At 41.2% G+C, this 22,827-nt stretch overlaps 1 protein-coding gene across 5 annotated transcripts in view; it reads right to left on the minus strand.

The window, feature by feature from the left end:
* steap3 (STEAP family member 3, metalloreductase) overlaps nt 1-22,605 on the minus strand; it is a 39,743-nt gene extending 17,138 nt beyond the window's left edge. Inside the window, exon 1 of one of the 5 annotated variants that reach the window (XM_043693995.1) lies at nt 22,550-22,605. Coding sequence is in view for 3 of the 5 variants with exons in the window: in XM_043693992.1 (XP_043549927.1) it covers nt 19,913-19,927 (15 nt within the window). In the remaining 2 variants the exon portion in view is untranslated. Of the gene's footprint in view, nt 1-19,912; nt 19,943-20,170; nt 20,205-20,398; nt 20,533-22,549 lie in introns of those variants that run through there. The other 4 variants (XM_043693993.1, XM_043693994.1, XM_043693996.1 and 1 more) reach the window with 4 other exon arrangements.
* Between the last annotated feature and the right edge of the window lie 222 nt (nt 22,606-22,827).

Consider the following 22,827-nt stretch of genomic DNA (forward strand, 5'->3'; position numbering starts at 1 on the left):
CTGCTCAAAGGTAGAAGACAGAGAGTTGCTTTTCAGACTGGAGGCCTGTGACCAGTGGAGTGCCACAAGGATCAGTGCCACGACTTTTCGTCATTCATATAAATGATTTGGAGGTGAGCTTAAGAGGTAGAGTAAGTTTGTAGATGACACCAAAATTGGAGGTGTAGTGGAAAGAGAAGTTTACCTCGGATTACAACAGGATCTTAATCAGATGGGCCAATGGGCTAAGACGTGGCAGATGGAGTTTAATTTAGATAAATGCGTGGTGCTGCATTTTGGGAAAGCAAATCATGGCAGAACTTATACACTTGATAGTAAGGGCCAAAGGTGTGTTGCTGAACAAAGAGACTTTGGAGTACAGGTTCATAGCTTCTTTAAAGCAGAGTTCAGGTAGATAGTATGGTGAAGAAGGCGTTTGGTATGCTTTCCTCTATTGGTCAGAGTATTGAGTATAGGATTTGGGAGGTCATGTAGCGGCTGTACAGGACATTGGTTAGGCCACTTTTGGAATACTGCATGCAATTCTGGTGTCCTTTCTATCAGAAAGATGTTGTGAAACTTGAAAGGGTTCAGAAAAGATTTACAAGGATGTTGCCAGGATTGGAGAATTTGAGCTACAGGGAGAGGTTGAATAGGCTGGAGCTGTTTTCCCTGGAGTGTCAGAGGCTGAGGGGGGATCTTATAAAGGTTTATAAAACCATAAGGGGCATGGATACAATAAATAGACAAAGTCTCTTCCCTGGGGTGGGGGAGTCCAGAACTAGAGGGCATAGGTTTAGGGGGAGATGGGAAGGATATAAAAGAGACCTAAGGGCAACACTTTCATGCTGAGGGTGGTGCATGTGTGGAATGGGCTGCCAGAGGAAGTGGTGGAGGCTAGTACAATTGCAACATTTAAAAGGCATCTGAATGAGTATATGAATAGGAAGGGTTTGGAGGGAAATGGGCGGAGTGCTGGCTAGATTGGGTTGGGATATCTCGTCGGCATGGACGAGTTGGACCAAAGGGTCTGTTTCTGTGCTGTACATCTCAATGACTCTATGACAATTCTTTTGGGCTGGAGAATGGTTTGTAGTGAAGTTCCCAAGGGATTGAACCCTTGCTTTTTCTGATGTATATTAATAATCTGATTCTTCGTGGGCAGGGGACAATTTCCAAGTGTGCAGATGACATCAAACTTGAAAAAAAAACTATGAGGAGGACAGTGTGGAACTCCAAAAGACCACTGACATGTTGGTTAAGTGGCTGAATAGCTGGCTGTGAGGTTCAATGCAGAGAAGTGAGTGTGATGCACTTTGGTCAAAGAACATTGAAAACAATATAATATTGGGGGTATGATTCAAAAGTGGATGCAAGAGGAGATGGACCGGAGTATGTGTGTATACAGGTGTCAAGACAGGGGGAGACAGCAGTTAATAAAACAGTGCACTTGGCTTTTATTAATATAAGGGTATAGAGTACAAGAGTAGCATTTGAAAGTGATGCACGAATTGGCTACTTTAGGTTTAGATTTACCTATGGCCAGCTTTAACAAGATGGGACAGAGACTGTCCACAGTAAATTGAGAAAATCTGCTAATGGGTACAACAACTGAAGAACAGTGGAGGATGTTTAATGAAACATTTGAGCACAATACAAATCCAGTCTTTAGCCGAAAGGGAAAAGCACCACTTCACAGACGTTAAAAACAATGATGAGCAATTAAAGAGGTCAGAGACAGCATAAAACTGAAAGGAAGAGCTTATAAAAATGTGAAGAATAGCACAGATCCAGCTGACTGGGAAAAAATACAAAAACCAGCAGAGGGCCACAAAGCAACTTATATGGCTTACTAAAAGGGATTATGAAAGGAAACTTACCAGGGTCATCAAAAATCAGTAAGAAAAGTTTTATAGTTACATAGGCAAGTGGGTAACGTAGCAAATGGGTGAAGATATCAGGGATAGTGACCACGAGTTGGTTAGATTTAGTAAAATTATGGAAAAGGATAGAGATAAAATCAGCAGTAATTCTTTTTAAACAAGGGGGAGGGTGTGGCAGAAGTTTGATTTGCAGGCTAATTTTCCAGAACTAACAAGTGATTTGGCTGAGGACAGGACTACTAAAAGGATAAATCAGTGGTAAAGCAATGGGAGGCACTAGAAAATTGAGATGCTTAGGACTCAAAACAGACATGTGCCCTCCAAACATATAATGCTGCCAAATCTTGTGGGCGGCACGGTGGCACAGTGGTTAGCACTGCTGCCTCACAGCGCCAGAGACCCGGGTTCAATTCCCGCCTCAGGCGACTGACTGTGTGGAGTTTGCACATTCTCCCCGTGTCTGCGTGGGTTTCCTCCGGGTGCTCCGGTTTCCTCCCACGGTCCAAAGATGTGCAGGGTCAGGTGAATTGGCCATACTAAATTGCCCGTAGTGTTAGGTAAGGGGTAAATGTAGGGGTATGGGTGGGTTTCGCTTCGGCGGGTCGGTGTGGACTTGTTGGGCCGAAGGGCCTGTTTCCACACTGTAATCTAATATAATCTAATCTAATCTAGACCTCCATGTTTGTCTAGAAAAATACATGGGAAGATTAAACAGAAAACGAAAGCTGATGATAGTCACAAGAAACTCAACCCTGCAGATAGCCTACAGTAGTGTAGAAGGTACAGCAATCAGGTTTAATAAAAAGAAATTAAAGAGAGGACATGAAAAAATATTCTGAGAGATAGTATAAACTGTCTCTTAGAAAGGGAGGGGCAAAGCTACAGAGGGATGTGAAAACAAGGATAAGTGTTTTAAAACTGAAGCACTGATGAACTGAGAAACAATGCAGTCACTAAGCAGGTGTGAGGAGTGAATGAGAGTTGGGGCATGTTTGGATAACAACTGTGAAGTTTTCATCCTGCTCTAGTTTATGGAGGATGGAAGATGAGATGACGGCCAGGAGTGTGTTGTAATAGTCTAATCTGGAGGTAACATGTACGGATAAGGCTTCAGCCGTAAATTAGTTCAAAGTTAGATTTGGGTTAAATTACAGAAATGAAAGTAGGTGATCATGGTGATCTGTGAAGTTGTGGTTGGAAACCTACCTCAATTTATAGAAATGATTTGGATGTGAACATAGGAGGTTCAGTTAGTAAGTTTGCAGATGACACCAAAATTGGAGGTGGACAGCAAAGGTTACCAGAGAGTACAACAGGATCTTGATCAGATGGACCAAGATCTGATGGAGTTTAATTCAGATAAATGTGAGGTTTTCCACTTTGGAATGGCAAATCAGGGCAGGATTTATACACTTAACGGTAAGGTCCTGGGAGTGTTGCTGAACAAAGAGATCTAGGAGTGCAGGTTCATAGTTCCTTGAAATTGAGTTGCAGGTAGATTGGATAGTGAAGGTGGTGTTTAGTATGCTTTCCTTTATTGGACAGATCATTGAGTATAGAAGTTAGGTCATGTTGCAACTGTACAGGACATTGGTTAGGCCACTTTTGGAATACTATGTGCAATTCTAGTCTCCCTTCTATCAGGAGGATGTTATGAAACTTACAAGGGTTCAGAAAAGACTTACAAGGGTATTGTCAGGGTTGGAGGATTTGAGCTGCAAGGAGAGGCTGAATAGGCTGGGGCTGTTTTCCCTGGAGTGTCAGAGGCTGAGGGGTAACCTTAGAGGTTTATAAAGTAGTGAGGGTTATGGATAGGGTAAATAGACAAGGTCTCTCCCTTGGGTGGGGGAGTTGAGAACTAGAGGACATAGGTTTAGACTGAGAGGGGAAAATTTTAAAAGGGACCTAAGGAGCAACCTTTTCACTCAGAGGGTGGTGAGCGTATGGATGAGCTGCCAGAGGAAGTGGTGGAGGCTGGTATGGTTATATGAATGGGAATGGTTTGGAGACATATTGGCCAAGTGCTGGCAAATGTGGCTAGATTAGCTTAGGATAGCTGGTCAGCATGGACGAGTTGGACTGAAGGGTCAGTTTCCAAGCTGTATATCTCTATGACTATATAATTATGACACCAAAACATGTGATTTGTTTCTGATAGCTTCTCTCCTGACAAACTATCTAGGTTACTAGGGAGCAGAGTTTGTGGCAGGAGATCAAAGATAAGGATGTGTCTTCCTAAAATTGAATTGGAGAAAATATCCATTCATTGAGCATCCAGTCATTGGATGGCAGACAATCTGATAATATGGAGGCACTTTAGGAGTTGAAGGAAATGATGGTGAGAGTACAGCTGGGTATTAGCAGCATACATGAGGAAAGTGATGTCACAGAGCATTCATTATTCTGAAGCTTTCCAAAACCTGATGGGTAAGTAACATTTGCAGATTGGCGCTGCAACATTAATCTTTCAAAACTGATAAGCTGTGGTATGTACAGCAGAGTGCACTGTCAGATGTCAAATTTTCAAATCTAGAATGGGCATAATTCTTCCACAATGCATATAACCCTCACTTTTGTTTCCATTCTCCAGAAATAACTGCAACTGGTAACGTCGGATCAGTAACCAAGATTTTTCTTCTGTTTTAAAGTTTATTGGAAAATCAAACAAATTAAATGTCCCTCTCTTTTCCACATACCTCACCACCTGTTTACTGGTTCCTTCCTATTCTTACTCCCCAGACTCCCAAATACATTAATTGATTTTCATTGTCAGCAACTTTAACATCTATGCGCAACTAAAAACAAATTCATGCCTGGAGGCAGAGTGCATGACTGAGGTACAAAATGAGTACTTTAGCATGTTTTTAAACAAAGTCAGATGCAAAGTTACAATGAAGGTAAAAGTGATTGAGATATGGGATAAGTTAAAAATTGATAAAGCAGGCACTACAAATGCTAGCTGGACTTCAAGTTGATAAGTTTAAAAATACATGCCACTTAATTAAATCATGATGGTGGAAAGCTTTTAGAAAACAATAGTCCAAGATAAAGTAACAACCACTTGAAAAGGGGTTGGTTAATTAATGAGAGCCATTGCGGATTTGTTGAATGCAAATCATGCATAAACAACTTGAGGCAGTTTTTTGATGATGCAACATATAGGCTTGATATGACTAATGCTGCTGATGTAGTGGTATAGGTATTGTCTAGATCAATCTTTGTGGAGATGTTATTATGGAAAAATAAAGGCAAAATACTGTGAATGCTAGAAATCTGAAACACAGAAAACTGGAGAAACCCAGCAGGTCAGATAGCATCTGTGGGGAGAGAAACAGTACGATTTTTCTGGACTCGAAACATCAACTCTGTCTGTCTGTCTGTCCACAGATGCTGCCAAACCTGCTAAGTTTTTCCTGCATTCTCAATGTCATTACACAGTTCTGGTGCAGATGAGACTTGAAGCTCAGAATCAGAGATACGATCTATAATGTAAGGCTTTTGATAAAGTGCCTTAAGAAGTTTGTCAATGAAGTAGAAGCCATAGGACAAAATATATGTGCAATTTTAACTTTTCTGCTAATGCTGCTGAACATTTTTTCCCACTTAAAATATGGAAGCACAGGTCAATGTTTGATCAGACCACTAGCTTTTTCTGAAAGAACAAAGTAAATTTGTAGAGATTGAGGCTTTGAATCCAAAAAAGATGCAACTTTTTAAAAATTACATTTTATATTTAATGATAATACAGATAAATATTATAATTTTAAATTTTAAAAAATGCTGGATACGGGTGTCACGACAGGTAAAATAAACCTTACTTCAATTCAACTGCATATGATGATCTCTACACCCATCTAATTTTGGTCTCAAGCACCCCGACCTTTTTAATATTTCACTTTTGGGTGGCTGTTGACGAAGTTGCCTTGATGCAAAGCTTGGGCATTCCCTCTGCAAACTTCTCCAAATCTCCACCCCACTTTCTTCCTTCAAGATGTTCCCTAAAACGTACCTTTAGGACTAGGCTTTTTATCATCTGTTCTTGCAGCAGTGCTAACTACTGAGCCACCATGCCGCCCATTTCATATCACCAAATCTTAAAAAGCCAAATGCTTGCACAGTAACGTGATGCTAAATAGAAAAGCTTCCTAGAATGTGTCTTTATAGGTGGATATTTTTAATTAGCGTTCATGTTGTGATACATCTGGAGCAGGTGAAGCCAAATCCAAACACGGGCCTTTTGGCTCATAGGTAGGATTAAGATGTCTTTACATCCTATCTTTCACATTGTACAACACTGGACATTGAAGTTAATGCCAATCAGGTCTTTGGGAGGAGGGCTAACTAGTAATGCTACAAGCAAAGTAATATCTTGCATAATGTACACTACGTTGTACCATTGTTTAATCATGAAGAGTTATTGAACTGGAAACATAAATTCTGTTTCGTCCCCACAGACGTTTTCAAATCTGTTGAGGTTCTCCATCAATTTTTCTTTTTGTTTCAGATCTCTAGCATCTGCAGTTCTTTGTTTTATTTCATTGTTCTATCATTTCTCCCAGTGCCAGAATCAAAAAACCATTAGGTAGTTGCTTTTCTGGACTTATGGATTTTGAATTGTGTTGTGGTTCAGAAATTTTTTGACAATTGCAGATGGTATATTTGTTTTGAAACTCAGCAGTTTAGTTTTCCAGAAAGGGTGAACATTTGAATTTAGTTCCTAACGGCATCTGCAAACTATATGTTAAAAAGAATTCTGCAAAGTTTATAATCATGCAAGGAGTGGACATAATGCAATTTTAAGTTGAATTTGTACAAATTACTTTGACTGAAAAAACTATGTCTTTCGACATAATTTACAACAATTCAAATTCTTTTCAAAATTAAATATCTCAAAATACTAAAACTAACAATTACAAGAACATATACACCAGCGCTTGCACACATGTATACTGGAGTACATTTAAAAAATGTAGAGCAAAGTTCTACAGAAGAATAAAATGCTACCTTTACCTACAGCTTTTCCATTGTGAACAAAATGGCAGATAGAGTTAATTCAAAACGTTGAACTTTAGACTCTATTTGTAATCAAAATTTTACTTTGCAATCATTTGTTTTTACAAAGTAAATGCTCAGAAACCTCAGCCAAGGACACTGTTAAAAACATTGAACAAGTGGGAGAGATAAAGTACAGGAGTCATAGCTGCTATCTTGTTTCAAATATTCAACTGTAAGTTTCTAATCTGCAAAGATGAGTTTCTTCTGTCTTGGTAAAAGGCAATTTAAAAAAACACAAAATTGTTTTGAGAATGTGCAACAGGAGCAAGGCTACAGTGAGTTTTGAGAAGATTTGTAGCTCAGGTTGAAGTTTTGGATGTAGGTTTGCTTGCTGAGGTGGAAGGTTCATTTCCAGACGTTTTGTTACCCTACTAGGTAACATCTTCAGTGGGCCTCAGACGAAGCAATGCTGAAAATTCCTGCTTTCTATTTATAAGTTTGGGTTTCTTTGGGTTGGTGATGTCATTTCCTGTGGTGATGTGGTATGGTGGCCTATTCTTGCTCTTAATTTGTATGTTCATATCCTGTGGACAGACAATACTGGCGCCAATGCTGATGGAACAGGGAGTTCTACTGAAACCAGCCTTTGATGGTGTCATACTTAAGTCCTTCATAAATTTTGTTGCACTCCTCAGAATTGGAGTAGCTGCAAGTTAAAGCAAGTGTGTGGGAAAATATGTGACTGTGAGCAAGCGCCTGAGCGAACACGTGTGACTGAGTGAGTAAGCGAGAGAGAATGCGGTTGAGAGTGAGCGAGCATGTGACTGAGACAGTGAGTTTGAGGAAGGGTCAATGATCCCAAAATGTTAACTCTGATTTCTCTCCACAGATGCTGCTCGAGCTGAGCTTTTCTAGCAATTTTGTTTTTTTTTCCGATTTCCAGAATCTGCAGTTTGATTGGTTATTACCCCAAAAAATAACAGTTTTTTTCCACTGCCCTGCTACAGAAACAATTGACTGCTCAATCCCTCCCTTTGGAACATCTAGGTCAGTTCAAAACCTTCATCTGAGGAATTACAAACAAATTGACAGTCTGTGTTGTTAAGTTATTAGTACATTGAGTTATACAAACAATTTTTATTTAATATTCTAATGCCTCACAATCTTCAAAGATCCAAGGGTTGTTTAATGTCAACAATACTATCCAATTTCAACAGTACTATTTCTAGGCTGAAACAAAGGTTAACTACATGAACTCTGCACAATGTGCAGTACAAACTAGTTTCGAGTTTAGCACAAATACTGGTGAATTATTTTAGATGGGCCTAATGCCAAGAGGCAGATTCACCAGAAATTCCACCAGGTTACTAAAATTCATTTCAAAACAAATGGAAAAAATTGCATTGCTCACAGTTACATTAGACAGCAGTACCATCTGGCAGGTAGCTCAAAATCATTGACTTTGATGAGAATTTTCTGTAATACAATGCCACTAAACACTTACTACCAACTGTCTGAGCCAATAACAGGAGAGATTTTGGAACCAGTGCCAACAACCTAATAAAAATAGAGTAGTAAGTTTCCTTAAATTAAAGTACCAATGTTTGCAGTCATATAGAGCAGCTTTATATCCTGCATACTTTGGGGAGGGTTTTGAGCAAGGAATCTGCTCAATCATTGAGGGTAAAGTTCAATGAAATAAATGGACTTTGTAAGATTCTTCAAGAGTGGGGAAAGCAGATGGCTTAATAATCAAAACCCAACAGTGTGGAAACAGACAATTTGGCACATTGAATCCAAAGGGCATCCCACCCAGATCTAAGCGTCTACCCTATCCCTGTAACCCTGCATTTCCTACGGCAAATCCACCTAGCCTGTACATCCTTGGGATGCTACAGGCAATTTAGCATGGCCAATCCATCTATCCTGCACACATTTGGACTGTGGGAGGAAACCTGGAGGAAACCCACGCAAACACATGGAGAACGTGCAAATTCCACATTGACAGTTTCATAGTAACAGAAGCAGGAGTAGGCCATTTGGATCACCGAGTCCGCTCTGCCATTCATTAAGATCATGGCTGATCATGTCAGCTCCTCCAACTGCATTATCCCCCTAACTCAATTCCCCACCATGCAAAAACCAATCCAACTATGTCTTTAATATATTTAATGAAGTTGCTTCTATTGCTTCCTTGGGAAGAAAATTCCATAGATTCACTGCTCTCTGGGAAAAGCAGTTCCTCCTCATCTCTGTCCTAAATCTACTCTCTCAATCTTGAGGTCAAGTCCCCTTGTCCTAGTCTCACCCACCAATGGAAACAACTTGCCTGCCTCTATCTTATCTATCCCCTTCATAATTTTATGTTTCTATAAATTCCTCTCATTCTGCTAAATTCTAGCGAGTACAGTCCCAGGCAGCTCAACCTCTCCTCATAGGGTAACCTTTTCATCTCTGGAAGCAGCCTGGTGAACCTCCTCTGCACCACCTCCAAAGCCAGTATATCCTTCCTCACGACAGATCAGAACTGCACACAATATTCCAGGTGCTGCCTCACCTGGAATATAATTGCAGTAGAACCTGTCTGTTCTTAAATTCAATCCCTTTAGCAATGAAAGCCAATGTCCTATTTGCCTTCCTAATTTGCAGGTGTACCTGCAAATGTGAGGTTATCCACTTTGGAAGTAAAAATAGTAGGTCAGAGTATTATTTAAATGGTGAAAAATTGCAGCATGCTGTTGTGCAGTGGGACTTAGGTGTGCTTGTACGTGAATCACCACAAGTTGATTTGCAGGTGCAACTTGTGATGATTCACGTACAAGCACACCTAAGTCCCACTGCACAACAGCATGCTGCAATCTTTCACCATTTAAATAATACTCTGACCTACTATTTTTACTTCCAAAGTGGATAACCTCACATTTACCAACAGTGCACTGCATTTGCCAGACCTTTGCCCATTCACAACCTATCTAAATCTCTTTGCAGATCCTCCACATCCTCTGCCCAAGGATGGAAATGAACCCTTGTCTCCAGCAATGTGATACAGCAGTGCTAACCACTGAATCATCATGTTGCCTCAGTGACCAAAAGTAGGATACCTACAAAATGCCATATCTCGAGGATTAAAAGGCACAGGAAGGGATGGAGAGTCAAAGGAGATTTCAGAGTAAGGGGCTGCAGTATCACAATAATGGGATACAATGAAGAACTGAAGTAGTCTTATTTGTCTCCTAATTATTCATATAAAAAGGAGCTATAAAGTGATAAACCATTTCGGTACATTTTAATAGATAAATACATCTCAGGATATGTGATTATGCACACGTCATTGGATTTATAATGTGATGAAGTAATGATTGATAGTGTCATCACGTAACACCTACTTTCCAATAAATTGCTTAGAAATTCAGATTCTTCCAGACAAATAGGTCCAGGTCAGCCTTGATCTAAATGTGGATACAGGAATTGAAAACCAGGAATGTGTTAAAAATAAACAAACAATTCACCTTCAGAGAAGTGTGGCACAAGCAAAACTGCTCAGCTGGGTCAAATGGAAAAAATCCACTAGTGACTGAAGTTATACTTGACAATCTAAGATGGTTATCATGGTTCAGATAAGTCTTTGTAACTACAGGTAATCAATGAAGTGTTGTCTAAAATGTATCCTTGACCAATCTTAACTGGTGAAGACTGACAAGACTGTAAAATGGTGAAAGAGAAGGCAAAAGTTTTAAATTTCAAGGGTTAATCTTGTGTAAAGTCGAGGACTACTTACTTACAATTTATCATTTTACATAAAAATTACTGTTTCAATTCTAAGAGACTTCAGAGGCTTGGGCTCGGCCTAAGCAAGCAAATCAAGATCTCTGCTGCAGAGCAGGTGAGATCAGCCAAATAAGTAACTGCTTCACTGTTCTTTGTCACTATTTGTCAGGAGGAATAGGAAGGTAGTTCAGGAGTCTCCTGTGGCTATTCCTCTCTCAAACATTTACACCACTTTAGGTAATGTTGAGGGGAATGGTCTCTCACAGGAAAATAAAAGTGGCAGCCAGATCTTGGGCAACAAAAATGTTTATCGGGTTTGGTAAGATTCAAAAGAGTAATTGTTATACGGAACTCTCCTGTCAGTGGCCGTGAGCATGAATTCAGGATGGTGTATTGCCTCCCTGGTGCCAGGCATTGGGGATGTCACAAATTAGTTGCAAAACGCTGTCAAGAGGGTGAGTGAGAAGCTGGATGCTGTTGTACACATTGGTAAGAACAATATACTTAGATACAGGGTTAAGATTTTGCAGAGTGAATACAGATATTTTTAACACAAACTGGAAGGAGACCATTATCTGGGTGAGGAGATTTATTAGTGCTATTTGGGAAGGGGGACAGAGGTGAGAGCTTCTAATTAGTGTTGTAAAGTTGGCTCGGAATTTTAAAAAAGAGCAAGTTAAGTAGAAAAGAAAAGAGCATTTGGCAACTCTGAAGAAGTAAACTGCATTTATTTCAATGCAAGGGGTCTTACAGGTAAGGCAGATGAACCCAGAGCACATATAAGAACATGGGACTCAGATATCATAGCTATTACAGAAACACAACTAATGGAGGGACAGAACTGGTGGCTCGATGCTCTGGGGTTTAGATGGCATAGAAAGGATAGAAAGGGAGGCAAGCGGGGAGTGATGTTTTTGAACAAAGAAAATTTACTTCCCAGGAACAAGCCCTTCAGCCCTCCAAGTCTGTGCTGATCCAAATCCACTGTCTAAATCTATCACCCAATTCCTAAGGATCTGTATCTCTCTGCTCCCTATGTACGGTGGCTCAGTTGTTAGTAGTGCTGTCTCACAGCACCAGGTTCCCAGGTTCAATTCCAGCCTCGGGTAACTGGCTAAGTGGAGTTTGCACATTCTTCCCGTGTCTGCATAGGTTTCCTCTGGGTGCTCCAGTTTCCTCCCACAGTCCAAAGATGTGCAGTTCAGGTGAATTAGCCAGATTAAATTACCCACAGTGTCAGGTGCATTAGTTCGAGGGAAATGGGTCTGGGTGGGTTACTTTTCGGAGGGTCGGTGTGGAGTTGTTGGGCCAAAGGGCCTGTTTCCACACTGTAGGGAATCTAATCTAATCTACACATGCATCTGTCTAGACACACCTTAAATTAATCTACCGTGCCTGCCTCTACTACCTCTGCGGGCAATGCATTCCAGGCACTTACCACCCTCTGTGTAAAGTTCTTTCTGCGTGTATCCCCCTTAAACCTTTCTCCTTTCATCTTGAACGCGTGACCTCTCGTTATTGAATCCTTCACTCTGGGAAAACACTTCTCTTTATCTATCCTGTCTACACCTTACATGATTTTGTAGACCTGAATCAGGTCCCTCCTCAATCTCCTTTTTTCTAATGAAAGCAATCCTAAACTACGCAACCTCTCTTCATAGCTAGCACCCTCCATACCAGGCAACATCCTCGTAAACCTTCTCTGCACCCTCACAAAAGCGTCCACATCCTTTTGGTAATGTGGCGACCAAAACTGTACACAGTATCTAAATGTGGCCGAACCAAAGTCTTGTACAATTTTACCATGACCTGCCAGCTCTTATACTCAATACCCCATGTGGCACAGTGGTTAGCGCTGCTGCCTCACAGCGCCAGAGACCCGGGTTCAGTTCCTGCCTCAGGCGACTGACTGTGTGGAGTTTGCACATTCTCCCAGTGTCTGCATGGGTTTCCTCGGGTGCTCCGGTTTCCTCCCACAGTCCAAAAATGTGCAGGTCAGGTGAATTGGCCATGCTAAATTGTCCGTAGTGTTAGGTGAAGGGTAAATATAGGGGTATGGTTGGGTTGCGCTTTGGCGGGTCCGTGTGGACTTGTTGGGCCGAAGGGCCTGTTTCCACACTAAGTAATCTAATCTAATCTAAAACCCCGGTCCGGTGAAGGCAAGCATACCATTTGCCTTCTTGACCACTCTTTCCACCTGTTCAGCCACCATCAGGGTACAATGGACCTGACCTTCTAGATCTCTCTGCTCATCAACATTTCCCAAGGCTCTTCCGTTTACAGTATAGTTTGTTCTAGAATTAGACCTTCCCGACTGCATCACCTCACATTTTCCTAGATTGAACTCCATCTGCCACTTCTCTGCCCAACTCTCCAGTCTATCTATATTTTCCTGTATTCTTTGACAGTCCCCTATGCTTTCTGCTATTCCACCAGTCTTTATATCATCTGCAAACTTACTGATCAGACCACCAATGCCCTCTTCCAGGTCATTTTTACATATATATATATATCTATCACAAACAACAGTGGCCCCAGCATTGATTCCTGTGGAACACCACTGGTCACCTTTCTCCATTTAGAGAAACTCCCTTCAACTACTACTCTCTGTCTCCTGTTACTCAACCAGTTCTTTATCCACCTAGGTAGAACACTCTGCACACCATCTGACTTCACTTTCTCCATTAGTTTACCATGGGGAGCCTTATCAAATGCCTTACTAAAGTTCATGGTGTATTACACCTACAGCACTTCCTTCATCTATCAACTCGGTCACTTCCTCAAAGAACTCTATTAAATTGGTAAATCACTAACTCCCCCATTCTCTTCCAAATATAAATAGATTCTATCCCTCAGTACCTTCTCCAGCAACTTTCCCACCACTAATATCAGGCTGACTGGTCTGTAGTGACCTGGAATATCCCTACTCCCTTCTTGTATAGGGGTACAACATTAGCAACTCTCCAGTCCTCCGGCACTTCACCTGTGTTTAAGGATGCTACAAAGATATCTGTCAGGGCCCCAGCTATTTCTTCTCTCGCCTCCCTCAGCAACCTGGGAAAGATCACATCCGGTCCTTGGGATTTGTCCACCTTAATATCCTTTAGCCTACCCAAAACATCTTCCTCCTTATGTCAATGTGATCCAGAGTAAACAAACTTCTATCTCTAATCTCAACATTCATCATGTCCCTCCCCTCAGTGAACACTGATGCAAAGTAATCATTGAGAATCTCACCCATTTTCTCAGGTTCATTACACAACTTTCCTTCCTTCTCCTTTACTGGACCAACCCTTTCTCTAGTTACCCTTTTATCTCTTATATATGAATAAGAGGCCTTGGGATTCTCCTTAATTCTGCTTGCGAAAGTTATTTCATGAATCATGTTTGCTTGATTCCTCATTTAAGATTGGTCCTACTTTCCCAATATTCCTCCAAAGCCTGTTCTGTTCTTAGCTGCCTTGATCTTATGTATACGTACCTTTTGCTCTTGGTTAGTCACACATTTTCTCCTGGTTCACAAATCTTGCCTTTCCTATCCCTTGTTTTCAAAGGGATGTGGCTATCCTGCACTACCTTCAACCTATCTCCGAAAGCCTCTCACAAATCAAATATGGATTTCCCTTCAAATAGCTGCCCCCAATCTACATTTCCCAGCTCCTGCTGAATTTTGATATAATTGGCCTTGGCCCAATTTAGTACTCTTCCCTTAGGACCACTCACATCTTTGTCTACAAGTATTCTAAAACTTACAGAATTATGGTCACTATTCCCAAAGAGATCCCCCACCGCAACTTCTATCACCTGGCCTGGCTCATGCCCCAACACCAGGTCCAATATGGCCCCATCCCTAGTTGGACTATTGACATACTGCTCTAAGAAACTTTCCTGGATGCTCCTTACAAATTCTGCCCTATCCAGACCTCTGACATTAAGTGTATCCCAGTCAATGTTCAGAACATCAAAATCTCCCATCACCACTTTCCTGCTGCCTTTACTTCTTTCCAAAATCAGCTTACCTATTTGTTCTTCTACCTCACACTCACTGTTGGGAGGCCTTTTAATTAAAGAAAACACTACTATTTAGAAAGGATATTTCTGAGGGATCATCCAGAGAAGCCATATGATGGAACTCAGAAATAAGACAGGGATGATCACCTTGATGGGACTGTACTGTAGGCCCCCAATAGTCAGAGGGAAATTGTAGAACAAATATGAAGAGAGATCTCAGATATATATAAGAATAATAGGTTTGTAATAATAGGGGATTTTAACTTTCTAAACACTGACTGGGACTACCGTAGTGGTAAGGGCTTGGATGGTGAGGAATTTGTTAAATGCGTTCAAGAAAATTTTCTTTATCAATATGTAGATATACCTCCTAGAGAAGGACCTTCTCCTGGCATAGAAGGTAGGACAAGTGAGTGAAGTGTTACTGGGGGAGCACTTTGGGACCAGCAATCATAATTCTATTCATTTTAAAATAGCTACAGAAAAGGATTGGCCTTGTATAAAAGTTAAAGTTCTTAATTGGAGTAAGGCAAACTTTGATGGCATGAGACAGGGACCTTCAAGAGTTGAGAGTGTGGTGCTGGAAAAGCACTGCAGGTCAGGCAGCATGCGAAGAGGAGAATTGACGTTTCGAGCCTAAGTCCTTCAACTTTCAAGAGTTGAATGGAGTAGCCTAATAACAGGTAAAAGGATGACTGGCAAGTGAGAGGCTTTCAAAAGTGAGATAATAAGAGTTCAGAAGCATTACGTTCCTGTTCAGATCACTGAGCATAGGAGTTGAGACATTGTGTTGACGTTGTACAGGACATTGGTGAGGCCACTTTTAGAGTACTGTGTACAGTTCTCGTCACCCTGCCAGAGGAAGGCTATTATTAAACTGGAGATGGTTCAAAAAGGATTTACCACGATGCAGCCAGGACTGGAGGGTTTGAGTTATAGGCTGGATTGGCTGGGACTTTGCTCCCCTACTCGAGTGTAGGAGGTTAAGGGGTGACCTTATAGACATTTTTAAAAATCATGAGGGGTACAGATAAAGTGAATAGCAGATATCTTTTCTGTGGGGAGTGGGGGAAAGAGTTCAAAACTAGGGGGTATATTTTTAAGGTGAGTGGAGAAAGATTTAAAAGGGACCTAAGAGCAACTTTTTCTATAGAGGGTGGTTCGTATGTGGAGTGAACGCCAAGAGGAACTGGTCAGTGCGGGTACAATATTTAAAAAACATCTGGGGAAGTATGTAGGGGAAGTTTAGAGGGATATGGACCAAGCACAGGCAAGTGGGACTTGTTTAGATTGGGAAACCTGATCAGCATGGAAAAGTTGGACAAAGGGTATGTTGCTGTGTTGTATAACTCTATGAGAGTGATTAGTCCTAATGTTATAAATAAGAGCTTAAATGCCCTGGTGGTAAGTCTTAAAGTTTGATGAAATGGAGTTCATTGAAGAGGAAAAGGAAAAGAGCACTTCTCTTTTCTTTATTTATCTTCAGCCTCAAGGAATTGAGTAGCTGTGAGACATGGCTGAGTATTTTTTTTTTAAAATTCAAGAATAATATCACAGAGAAAGTGTAAACTCAAGTGGTATCTTCAGTAAGTAAGAGGAAGTGAGAATTTTTATTGTCTAGTCATTAAAATAATGGTCTTTAGATTAGTAGTGTTTACAGCGTAAGAAATAAAGTAAGGACACTGGCATATAATCAATATTCCTTAAACTAGATGAAGTAAATAGAAAGCGAGTAATTTAAGGGTAAGTCACAGCAAGCCAGTTTGGCCAGCTGAAACAATCGTCCTGAGCAAAGTGCTAAGTTAGGGATACATTTCAAATGTCCAAGGCAGCAGCAGAAAATCCATGTTTTGGATCTAGAATGGTGGCTCGTGTCAGCATAAAGTATCTGCAGGCCTGGGATCTCTGTCGATAGCATGAACAGTGAAGTAGTGAAGTAAGGAGTGCACAGGACTACACCAGACCACCGGACAGAGCAAAGCACGAGCTGTGGGAAGATGGTTTCTCAGGGAAATGCAACAAGAGCCAAGTCCATGGCACCAGGAGTGGCTCAGCTGCATGGATTGAGATTGGATAGTGTTTGTGCATGTGTGTGTGTAATGGTGTAGTGAAAGGAGAATGAGGGAACCTATTTTAAGGATAACAGGTTGTCGATTCTGCACTTGCAGATTGTTGTCTGTGTCAGTAGCAATGATACAGAATGAGGTCCTCAAGCAGAACTTGATAGAGTTTTTTGAAGAAGTGACAAAGAGAATTGATGAGGGCAGAGCAGTGGACGTGATCGATATGGACTTCAGGAAGGCATTCGACAAAGTTCTGCATGGGAAACTACTTAGCAAGGTTAGATCTCATGGAATACATGGAGAACTAGCCATTTGGATACAGAACTGGCTCAAAGATAGAAGACAGAGGGTGGTGGTGGAGGGTTGTTTTTCAGACTAGAGGCCTGTGACCAGTGGAGTGCCATAAGGATCGGTGGTGGGTCCACTACTTTTTGTCATTTATATCAATAATTTGGATGTGAGCATAAGAGGTATAGTTAGTAAGTTTGCAGATGACACCAAAATTGGAGGTTTTAGACTTCCTACAGTGTGGAAACAGGCCCTTCGGCCCAACCAGTCCATACCAACACTCCAAAGAGTAACCCATCTCCCTCTGACTAATGCACCTAACACTATGGCCAATTCACCTGACTTGCACATCTTTGGACTGTCGGAGGAAACCGAAGCGCCCAGAGGTAACCCACACAGTCACGGGGAGAATGTCTGACATTCACCTGAGGCTGGAATCGAACCGCGGACCCTGGTGCTATGAGGCAGCAGTGCTAACCATTCAGCCACCATGGAGGTGTTGTGGACAGCAAAGAAGGTTACCTCACAGTACAACGGGATCTTGATCAGATAGGCCAGTGGGTTAAGTGGCAGATGGAGTTTAATTTAGAAAAATGCGAGGTGGTGCATTTTGGGGGTTGTGAGTGTGAGAAAGTGTATGTGTGTGTGTGTAGTGAGTGCAGAGTGTCTTACGTCTGTGAGGGGGTGCATGTGGGAGTCTGTGTGTCTGTAAAGGTGTGTGTGGTGTCTGTGTGCGCGTCCGTGTGTCCGAGTGTGTGAGTGTGTAGGAGTATCTGTGTGTGTGTATAGTGCAATGGTGGTCACCTGTAATGTGACATGAACCCAAGGTCCCGAGCAGAGGCTGATAGCTAAGTTCAGTACCCATAGGGTTTTGTGATTTACACATGAAAGAAGTGAAACTATCACTGTATTCTAACAGATGAAAGGCTTAACAGACAATCAATTTTTCAATATATAATTTCAGTTACATCACACTGTAAATTTTTGCTATAAATTCTGTGTTCGGATTGAGCCCTCCACTACCACCTGATGAAGGAGTGTCGCTCCGAAAGCTAGTGTGCTTCCAATTAAACCTGTTGGACTATAACCTGGTGTGTGATTTTTAACTTTGTACACCCCAGTCCAACACCGGCATCTCCAAATCAAGACTGTTTCAATGCATGGCTGAAGGGATGGTGTAAGATGGAGGCATTGGGACTTATACAACTTGCATGGATTGCAACTCCAGCAGGACTGGTGCAAAATTCCTGCAGGGATAGGGTTTAAACAAGAGTGGAGGGGCATAGGAACTGTAGAAGGAAGACAAGAATGAGAAAAAGAAGAAATGTTTAAAAAATGATAAGTAGAAAGCAAAGGCAAAGAAAACAACTGCTGGCAGCAAATAGGTCAATTGCACAAAAAAAGGTAAAAAGAAAAGACATCTTTAAAAAAGGTACAACATCTGAACGCACAAAACATTAAGGTAGACGAATTAAAAGTGGACATAGTTATAAATAGGTATGATATGTTTGCAATTAGAGACATGGCTGCATGGTGACCAAGACTTGGAACTGAACATCCGCCAGTATTCAACATTTGGGTTGGACAGGCAAAAAGGAAAGAAAATGATGGATGCGTATCGTTAGTATAAAAATCTAAGAAATGCAAAGGTGAGAAAGAATATTAGCATAGGAAATTTAGATGAGAATTTAGTCTGGGTAGAATAAAGTAGAAAACCTTGGTGGCAGTTGTCTATGGGCTTCCAAGCAGTGTTCAGGTAGGGGATAGCATTAAACTGGAAATTAAAGGCGCAAGCAACAAGGGTGCTACAGTAAACATGGGTGACTTTAAATCTACACAGGCTAGGCAAACCATGTTCGCAATAATACCATGGCAGATAAAATCTTGGACCACATAAATGATTAATGTTTAATGTGACTAGTCCAACTAGGTAACAGATCTGATTCTGTGCAATGAGATGGGGTTAGTTAATCTTGAGACAGTTCCTTTGGGGAAAGGGAGAAAAAGATCACAACATAATAGAGTTCTTAACTGGAATAGAAAGTATTCTATCCAAAACCTGGTCTCTGGGTCTAAACAAAGAAAATTAAGATATGAAGGATGGGGTAAAAACAAAGGTGGCTGTGACAACTTCACTGAAAGGCAGTAGATATGCAATGGCTAAATTTAAGGAACAAATAAATGCATTTCGACTGTTATCTTCTTTTCCCCACAAATCCCCTCTAAACCTCCCGTTCCATACCTGAAAGCTGCGGCTCTTGATTACTGGCCTCTCTGCTAAAGGGAAAGGTTTCACTATCTACTTAATGCCTCTCAATTTGTAGACCTTAATTGGGTCCCTCTCAGCTATCTGTGCTCTGAAAATAAAGACAACACAGTCAAGCAAGTCTCTTCATAGCTGAAATGATACAGCACAGGCAACATCCTGATGAACATCCACTATGCCCTCCTTAGTGTAATCACATCATTCCTATAGTGTGACGACCAGAAATGCTGTGCCTGACTAATATTATGTACAGCTCCATTATAACATTCCTGCTCTTGTATTCAAAGTCAAATATCCTATATGCCATCTTGATCATCCTAACTACATCTTGCAGCCTTCAAAGATCTATGGACCTACACACTAATGTCTCTCTGATGCATAGTCCTTCCTAAGATCCTGTGATTCAACATATATTCCTTTCTCTTTTTACTCACTAAAATACATCACACTTCTTAGGATGAAATTGCATTTGCCACTGTTGAGCCCATTTACATTGTACTGTAGCCCAAGACTTTTTTCTCACTATTTGCCACACCAATTTTCATGGTCATCTGTGAACCATAAGACCATAAGACATAAGAGTGGAAGGAAGGTCATTCGGCCCATCGAGTCGACTCCGCCATTTAATCGTGGCTGATGGGCATTTCAACTTCACTTACCCACACGCTCCTCATAGCCCTTAATTTCTTGAGAGAGCAAGAATTAATCAATCGCTGCCTTGAAGACATTTAACGTCCTGGTCTGCTCTGCGCTCTGTACTGATCATACTTCCTACGTTCATGTCTCAAATCATTAATGTACGTAAACAGAAAGAGACGCAGCACCAAACCCGTGGTACACCACTGGTCACAGTGTCATCCTGTTTACATATCTGTTTGAGTGTTTGCTTTGACTCAGTATGGCTCTACCTTCTTTACCTTTATAGCAAAAGTGAGGACTGCAGATGCTGGAAACCAGAGTTTAGATCAGAGTGGTGCTGGAAAAGCACAGCAGGTCAGGCAGCATCCGAGGAGCAAGAAAAATCGATGTTTCCGGCAAAAGCCCTTCATTAGGAAGGCTGATGAAGGGCTTTTGTCCGAAATATCGATTTTCCTGCTCCTCGGATGCTGCATGACCTGCTGTGCTTTTCCAGCTCCCTTCTTTACCTTCATTCCAAGCCAAGGAGAGACAGCAATTGCCCACAGACACAAAGACGTGAGTTCTCGGTCTTCTCTTGAACAGCAGATTCTTAAGGAATTATATCATCACTTACAGGAAGCAGCATCCAAATAAGGCAACATTTATATTGATTGGGTGACCATTACAATCTGCAAACATCAACAATAAAGATTAAGCCATCTGGAATTACACAATGGATTTTCCTCACCTCGTTAACTGGCATTACATAGTGGATGTTCTTTACCTGAGCCTTTTTCAAGCAACTCTAAACTTAACTCTTTCCCTCCCTTCTCATACCTTATACACTTTCTCAACAGGCTTCCAGTCACAAAAGGTCAAGTGTACGGTAGAGGTTTGCCATGATAATGCCTGGATTAGAGGGTATGAGCTATAATGAGAGACTGGACAAAATAGGGTTGTTTTTTTCTGGAGCGACAGAGGCTGAAAAGAGACCTGACATGAATAAACAATGAATGGAGGGATATGGACTATGGGTAGAGAGAAAGGTTTAATTTAATTTGGCTTCACTTTCATGCACCTGTTCCTGTGCTGTACTGTTCTGTGTTCTAAAAACATCCTTCAATCATCACTCCCACCTCCTTCCACCAGCCAATTTTAGATCCAATTTGCCTAACTGCCCTGGATCCCATGGACTCTTATCTTTGTAAACCAGTCTCCTCCACAAGATACTTAAAAGACTAACTGAAGTCCACATTGACTACATCGGCTGCATCCCATCTTCATTTATCATCTCAAAAAAATTCAATTACATTTTTTAAGAGATTATCTTTTCTGGTTAGAGTCATGCTGATTATTTTTGATTATTCTTTGCTTTTCTAAGTGGAGATTAATACATCCCCAAAGTAATTAAAAAGACAGAGCCAAAGTTCGACCCATTATGGCCTAATTTACAGAACCTTCCAAGATATCATGCCTCCTTCCGGCAACAATTGACTCAGTGATAAATGCTGCCTCATTCACAAACCCACTAATCCAATCTCACCTAAAGATTATATACTGAACCGGGGTATTCTTGAGAGCTATGTTACATCCCCATGCATTAACGAATATTGTTAACACATCTGCCTTCCTCATAAGATTCCTTATATTTAAAGAAATGCAATCCAGTTTTGCTATGCTCCCTTGTGCCTTAACCGGACTATATTAACATTGTCTTCTAGATCAGCTTGATTCTTCTTCGATATTGGTTTCGGCCCTCGATGTTGCACCGACCTGTGAAATCAATCTGAAGCCCATCTAACTGACACTATTCCATTATCATCCATATGTTTATCCAATGACCAATTAAATGCCCTTAAGGTTGGCGAGTATACTATTGTTGCAGGCAGGGCGTTCCACCCTTACTACTCTCTGAGTAAAGAATCTACCTCTGACACTGTCCTATATCTATCACCTCAATTTAAAGCTATGTTCCCTCATGCTAGCCATCACCATCTGAGGGAAAAGCTCTCACTGTTGACCCTATCTAACACACCATTATGGAGCTGCCTTCCATTCTAGACTGATACTAATCATGTTCATGTATACCAACACTTATTTTGCTTCCCTCCGGCCCAACAGCATACACTGCGTTATTTCTGGTCCGTCTGAGCAGAGAGCTTAAAATAAACCAATACGTAGCAATTTCTATGATCACACAAAATACTGTTACAACCTCCTACAACAGACTCTCTAATACAAGTACTGTGTATGCCTCCGAAAAGATGGGCCGCTCAGGGACAGCGTCATTTTTGGGCCGTGCAGTTTCTACATTGTAACTTCCATGTGAAACTTAACTAATAAAAAGGCATAGTAAAGAGCAGCCGGCCCAAAGCAGATAGTTTTGCAATCATCCGCGGGGCGGGAGTTCTGGTATCAATGAATTCTCGAATGCAGATCAGGCTTGGTATTGTTAGCCAGAAAGTTGTCGGAAACCAAGCGCGAACTCCCTCCAGCTCGGAGAGAAGATCCCTGCACAAGCTGAACTAATCCAGTTCCTCATCTCCACAACACATTACCCAGATATCGAAAGTAACTCGACATGCAGATCGCAAGAAATTTAACCCAGTTTGCAACACTAATACAAGATGACAGTAACACGACGAACTCAAAGACACTTTAACCTGGTAGTTACTTACATGCTGCCTTTACACTTGGTGCAACTGGAATGAAAGTTATCATGTGACTTAAAACATTAACATTCTAGACTGCGCCCTCCACGCTGGGCATCGCGATTAGATGAAACTCAATTCCTAATTCCTTATCAAAACCCAAACTTTTTTCACTCCTTAACGGTTATCACAGATTCACAGAATTTCTAGTTTCATTAGTTTTTATCCCTTCCTGCCAAAGTAACGTAAAACATTGCTTTTTGCATTTGCATTTTAAACGTTTTTATATTTAACCATCCTTTTGC

This window comes from Chiloscyllium plagiosum, chromosome 7 (assembly GCF_004010195.1).
Source record: "Chiloscyllium plagiosum isolate BGI_BamShark_2017 chromosome 7, ASM401019v2, whole genome shotgun sequence".
Lineage (NCBI taxonomy): Eukaryota > Metazoa > Chordata > Chondrichthyes > Orectolobiformes > Hemiscylliidae > Chiloscyllium > Chiloscyllium plagiosum.